The 6,000-nt window shown below is 40.8% G+C and overlaps 1 protein-coding gene across 1 annotated transcript in view; it reads right to left on the bottom strand.

Moving 5' to 3' along the window:
* Positions 1-845: 845 nt before the first annotated feature.
* LOC145394331 (uncharacterized) overlaps positions 846-6,000 on the bottom strand; it is a 28,841-nt gene continuing 23,686 nt past the window's right edge. Inside the window, exons 8-10 of the mRNA XM_080268209.1 lie at positions 3,900-5,222; positions 2,513-2,682; positions 846-1,168 (exon numbers count right to left, since the gene is read on the bottom strand). Of these exons, the coding sequence (XP_080124335.1) occupies positions 1,036-1,168; positions 2,513-2,682; positions 3,900-5,222 (1,626 nt within the window). The 3' untranslated portion in view covers positions 846-1,035. The remainder of the gene's footprint in view (positions 1,169-2,512; positions 2,683-3,899; positions 5,223-6,000) is intronic.

The following is a 6,000-nucleotide window of genomic DNA, read 5'->3' as shown; positions in this document are numbered from 1 at the left end:
GCACAAACATCCCTACACTCTCCCTGTACCCAAAAAGGATGGTGGATGCTGGAGATGGGTACCTTTAGCCTGCAATCAACTAGATTCATGTTCAGATGATCCTAGGGTTGCAATTATTACCATTGCTGTACCCCTATCACATCCTACTGACAGCTATATAAGTCTGATGCATTGGACACTTAATCTCTCAAACACAAAGTGGTCCACACTTCCTATAAAATTATCACACTTTCCAATTAGATTAAGAGAACTCCATTAGGAACCGAAAAACATACTTTAAAGAACTGTGAATAATTTTATTAATCTGTATATTTTTTTACAATACAAAACTGATTTGTTTTGATTTTCATTTCAAAGGCTTAGATGATGTATGAATGACTGTTTGGACATTTCACTGAACATGCTGACTGGCAGTTTCCTGATTTTATGCTTTTTCTTCTCTGTTCTGGATCCTCAGCACATAAGTGTGAATAAGGGTTGGAATGACAACGATGATGATGATGACAATGACAGCGAAGATAATGAGGATGACAATGATGATGATAAAGATGGACAATATTTTTAACCCACACAGCCTCAGGACATCATACCAAGGTGAATAAAATAATCCAGCATTAGCTTTATTTAAAAAAAAAAAAAAAAAAAAAAAAAAAAAAAAAAGGATATACTTAGGCTGATGTGGCTGACAAGAAGCAATACATGATACAATAAAACTGTATTACAGTCCTAAATTTACCATACATAGCACAGAAATGAAAGCACCTTTTTCCAGTAGATGTATATACCAACCCACACTATAACTGTTGGGAGTGTACCTTAAAGCAAATATAATTCATTAAATGAAAAATAATAGTGTGAAGAGGTGGAAATAAGGCCCTTGGTAAGCACCAATACAGTGGCCGGAAGTAATTCCTGAGAACCACATGAAACAGCATGAGATTCTACAAGGCACAAGAGGTACAGATGGTTAATGACATTGGATAGCTGCCCTTGCTTGTCTGTCAATCTATAATAGTTCATTACAGGCATGATGTGTCAGAGGCCATACCTCTTTTTGAGCAAGTCAACATATTCCTGGCAGGACTGGTCAAGGGTAGGTAAAGCTCCAGCAGGGGACGGCTGCATTGGAGAGATCCGGGCATGAGGTTTGTCTTCTGCCACAAGGAATCTGATAATATAAAGAAATATTTACATACATACAACTAAGATAAAATACAAAATGTTATGTAGTTCATCATGCTATGCAAAACAGCAATTATTGTACAATTGGACTTTTATTAAATCACATGCAAAATAAAACAATACACTGAAACAATGTTTTTTTATTTTCAAAAAATTCCCCAGAACATAACCAAGATGTTCAAAACTTCAGCTGCACTGCCTTAGGCCACTAAACCTTGCAAATGGCAATATGGAACAGACTTAATGTACTTTAACAAACCAATACCATCTTACTAATTTACCTTATATCAAATATTTTATGCTGTCAGACCAAGCTCCATGACAACAGTTCAGCATATATCTAAATTATAATTTTATTGCATTAGCTGTGACTAATCTTTTTTTTTTTTTTTTTTTTTTTTTTCAAAATTTGGAATATGTGCTTATACCAGCAAAATATGGTCCCTGATTAACCAAATAATTTCCTTAATACTGCACATACACCTGTCAACCTACATATTACCAACCTATTACCATCTTATAGATGGCCTCAGCATAAAAAGGCTTTGAGCATTTACGGGATTAGGGCGTCTGGCGATAGATAGATAGACTAATACACCACACTACTGTACATGTACTTTACATGCCATATATCATACCCTACTATGTCACAAGGGTTGGTGAGAGCAAGGGCACGCAGCCATCGTCCCTGCTACCTAGTGGTGGACATGGGGGGAAGATATATAGGATGAAAACTGGGTTAGGAAGGTACGAGATATGAACACTGAGGGTAGGGTTGCGAGGGGCAGACTGAAAAAGACCTGGGACGAGGTCATAGAGTGTGATCTCAGGGATACGGGACTGAACAGAGAGGCCGTTAGAGATCGAGCAGCGTGGAGAGCTGCCACTGGGTGACCGAGGCCAATGCATGCAAGCACGTTGAAGCTTATATAAACACATGAACAAATGAACTGTCTGACTAAGCAGACCCACTGACCATAGGCAAGCAACTGCTTATGTGGGACTGCCCTACTGGTACAGTACAGTACATACTGTTACACCATGCAGAGAACCAGCACCCCCTTGTGGGAGACAGTGTCTCACCAGGATCTGAGCAGTATCCTTCCCCATGGTAAGGTGAAGGAAAATATAAGGAGGCTTAGCTCCCAGGTGGATTCTGCAGCACCCCACCTATGGTGCACAGCACAACTACATATGGGCTAGTCAGCATCACTTCAGCTTGGTAAAATCTTCTAACAACAGAGGGGAAAAAAAAAAAAAAATCATTACTGGATTGAAGAGGTACAATTGTATGAACAAGAATATAGATGCAGACATCTTCACCACACACCTGTCACTCTGGCTGAGGTACTTATTGAGGGTGCGATCCAGTGAATGTGCATGGGTGTGATGGTAGCTGTCAACGCTCCCACCTCCCACTCCACCACTCCTTATTCCCCCTATGTGCAGACCAGGTGAGGGAGTTAGCTGATCAAGGAGTGCTGATGTCGCCAGCGGTGTCTGTGGGTGGAAATGAAGGTGAGAAAGATGAGAAAGGGGAAAGTAGGAACTAACGACTGTTAGGGTTATGTATTCAGCTGTATGTACATACAAATATATACAGTATACATACATTCATACATCACACATACACACACACACACATATACAGTCTCTCTCTCTCTCTCTCTCTATTCAGTACCTCATTTATCATCTAATCCAGTACTGCCCCATGAGGAACATAGAGCCCAGGACTAGGCAAGTTGTTCATGGCATTTAAGATGAGTGACCAGTCTCACTCATCCTTGAGTGGCATTATGTGAGAAATAAACCCCAACCACCCCTTAGATATAAACCTGCACCAGCTCAATCTGACTGGATTGCCTTAATTACCCCTGTGTGTGTGTGTGTGTGTGTGTGTGTGTGTGTGTGTGTGTGTGTGTGTGTGTGTGTGTGTGTGTGTGTGTGTGTGTGTGTGTGTGTGTGTGTCCTCAAGGATGACAGGAGGCATAAAAAACTTCTCCAGTGAAATAATTTGTAAAACATGCTTCCGCAAAAAAAATATTTATATGATTTTATACTGAGTCACAAGTGGCTTTAAGAGAAAAGTTGATAATCCATCAGCAAGTTCATAAAGATACAATTTAAAACATGAACTATCTGTACCAGTAAATGGAGATACCATAACATCCAAAATAAGTATCCCTCATTTTGACAATGAAATTCATATAGTTGGAGACACAATTCCTCCATTATAAACTCATTCTCATACTTCATAATGGCACTGTTCAAGTCAAAATCACCACATCATAATTTTCATGTGTTTCAAATCACGAAATTTTAGTGTACTCTGTTACCTAAATTCTAATTAAATAAAAATGGATGGTACAAGAATATGCAAGTCCCCTGATACTCATAATTTCTCTATACAGTATACTAATTTATAAGAGCCTTCTAACATCTACAGTGTTGAATTTTAATTATGCATTTAAAGTGTAGTTTTTAACTGTTACCTGCAAAACTATCATATACATACATGAACATATCCACTAAGATTTCCTGCATTTCAGGCAAGCTTATTGGTCAGGATGATGGTAATGACAACTGTGTACTTTCCTCCTCTCTCAAAATTTATCCTCACAGAACCCACTGTAACCCGTTCAGTTTTTAAATATTTTCCTCACATAAAGTTATCACCAACACAGATCACTTGAGATATAATGGATACACTAACTTACCTTCAAATGCTGATTTATCTCCTTTAATGTCAGAGCAAGTGAGTCTTCAGCTGGTGTCTTAGTAGGTGATGAGTTGTGCATTGTGACAGGCATGGCATCAGCAATGTTATGTGATGAAGCTGGTGTTATGTCAGGGGTAGTGTGGTGTGGTGTGACCTGGTGGTACAGTGATAACAAGCGGTCATGACGCACTCGCCACGAATCCTCCCGCTCCTCCCCCAGGCTCAACTGGGCACTGAGGCGCACGATCTCTTCTGACTTCCTGTTAATCTCCTCCCTAAGCTGGTGCTCCCGGGCATCCCTGCCCCTAATAAGAGCTTCGTGCTGCTTTCTCTGATCATCAAGGGAGTGCTGGAGTTCAGCCAGCTTGGTGGTCAGCTCCTGCTGATACTTGCTTTCCAGTTCCTTCTGCATGAAAACTACACTGGCACGGGTCACATATTCTATTGGAATTTTCTTCTGAAGGTCATATAGTTGTTCTTCTGTTTTCCTCTGCATCTCCTCACTAAATTCTTTTTCTTGCCTCAGCAAGTCATGGGACAGCTTTTCCCCTCTAAGACTAAGGAGATCTTGCTTTAGCTGTAGCTTTTCCTTGTTTAAGGTCTCTATCTTCCCTTTGAGAACTTCCATTGCTGTTTCCTTGGCCAGTACCTCCCCCTCTAACTCTCTCTTCAAGTCTTCAAGGTTGCTATTCATCTCCTGTTGATGTCTGGCTTCATTTAAGTCCTGCTGTAGCCTAGTCAGGGTCTCTCGTGTTTTCTTAAACTGCTTCTCCAAATCTGCCTTTTCCTGTTGCTCCAGGGCAAGAGATGCTTGGGCCTCTCGAAGCTGCAAGTTCAGGTGCTCAACCCGGCCCTGCTGCTCTGTCAGATGATTCTCCACCTTGAGTTTTTCTGCCCTCACTTTTTCTATTTCCTGTTCATGAGCCTGCTGCTGCCTTACGACTGCCTCATCTTCCTGCTGATCCCTGCCAGTCGGAGGAGTTCGATGAAGGGAAGGAGGAGGTAAGGCAGCTAACAGATCTATGGTTCGCTTCTCTGCTGCATTCCGGGCATCCTGAAGAGCTTGCAACTGCCCTTCACACCAATGACGCTGTTGCTGCTCCACTTCAAGAGATGCTGAAATTCGTGCAACTTCAGTAGCCAGACGAATATTCTCTTGTTGAAGATGGGCCATGTCTTTAGCATTACGAGCTGCTTCTCGCTTTGCTGCTTCCTGCCTCTCCTTCATCTCAGACTCCTGTAACTTTGCCTGTTCCATTACACAATCAGCACGGCCATGCTGTTCTTCTGCCTCACGCTGGAATGTTTCTGCTCGCCTCTTCTGTAAAGGGGAAAAAATAGTAACAGCCACTTCCACTTTACCATTTTCAAGGTGCAGGGGTCCAAGACTAAACTACCATAATCAAGAACTACACATTTAAGGGTAGATGTCCAGCAGGCTCCAAATGGTGGCCAAACATGACGGGAAAGCCTACGGTCACCTCTTGGACCTCAAACCCTACGGAAGACTGTCAATCAAACTAGGATGTTCTGACTAATAGATTACCAAGCACAGCATCTAAGTTTATGGTGTACAATGATCCCTTGGTTATCATGCACTTGGTTATAGTGGTTTTCGTAATCACTGGAAGATAAAAACCAGAGATGGGCACAGCAAACGAAAATTCACTTCCACAAACGCAAATCCGCAAACTGAAACCATTACCTTCTGCAACCGCTAATCCGCAAACTTCTTGAAATTTGTGGTTCCACAAATGAAAATGATGATATATTTCATGATCAAGGGGTTCAACATCATCTCTAGTTACTCATCCACTACAATTATATCTATATTTACTCTATTCTGACTAACAATAGGTGACTTTATGAAGTTTGGAAATTGTCTGTAGTACTGGATGGATATAAAATTATATTTACAATAAAACTAAAATATATATTTTAAATACAGTATTATTTTACTGGACTGTTTTTACTACAAAACAACGGTAAATCATTCGCTACTGTAGATAAATGAATTAAAGTTTTACACTTCACAGCTCACATCTGACAAGTTGACACACCAGTCCACCTCTATTCCTCAGCTCTAACCTCCTCAGTCC

The sequence above is a fragment of the Coenobita brevimanus genome, chromosome 27, assembly GCF_032717465.1.
Source record: "Coenobita brevimanus isolate Jiangsu-jjx chromosome 27, ASM3271746v2, whole genome shotgun sequence".
In the NCBI taxonomy this organism is placed as follows: domain Eukaryota; kingdom Metazoa; phylum Arthropoda; class Malacostraca; order Decapoda; family Coenobitidae; genus Coenobita; species Coenobita brevimanus.
Note: the sequence above shows the minus strand (reverse complement) of the source record. Positions and strands in the feature narration are given on the sequence as shown.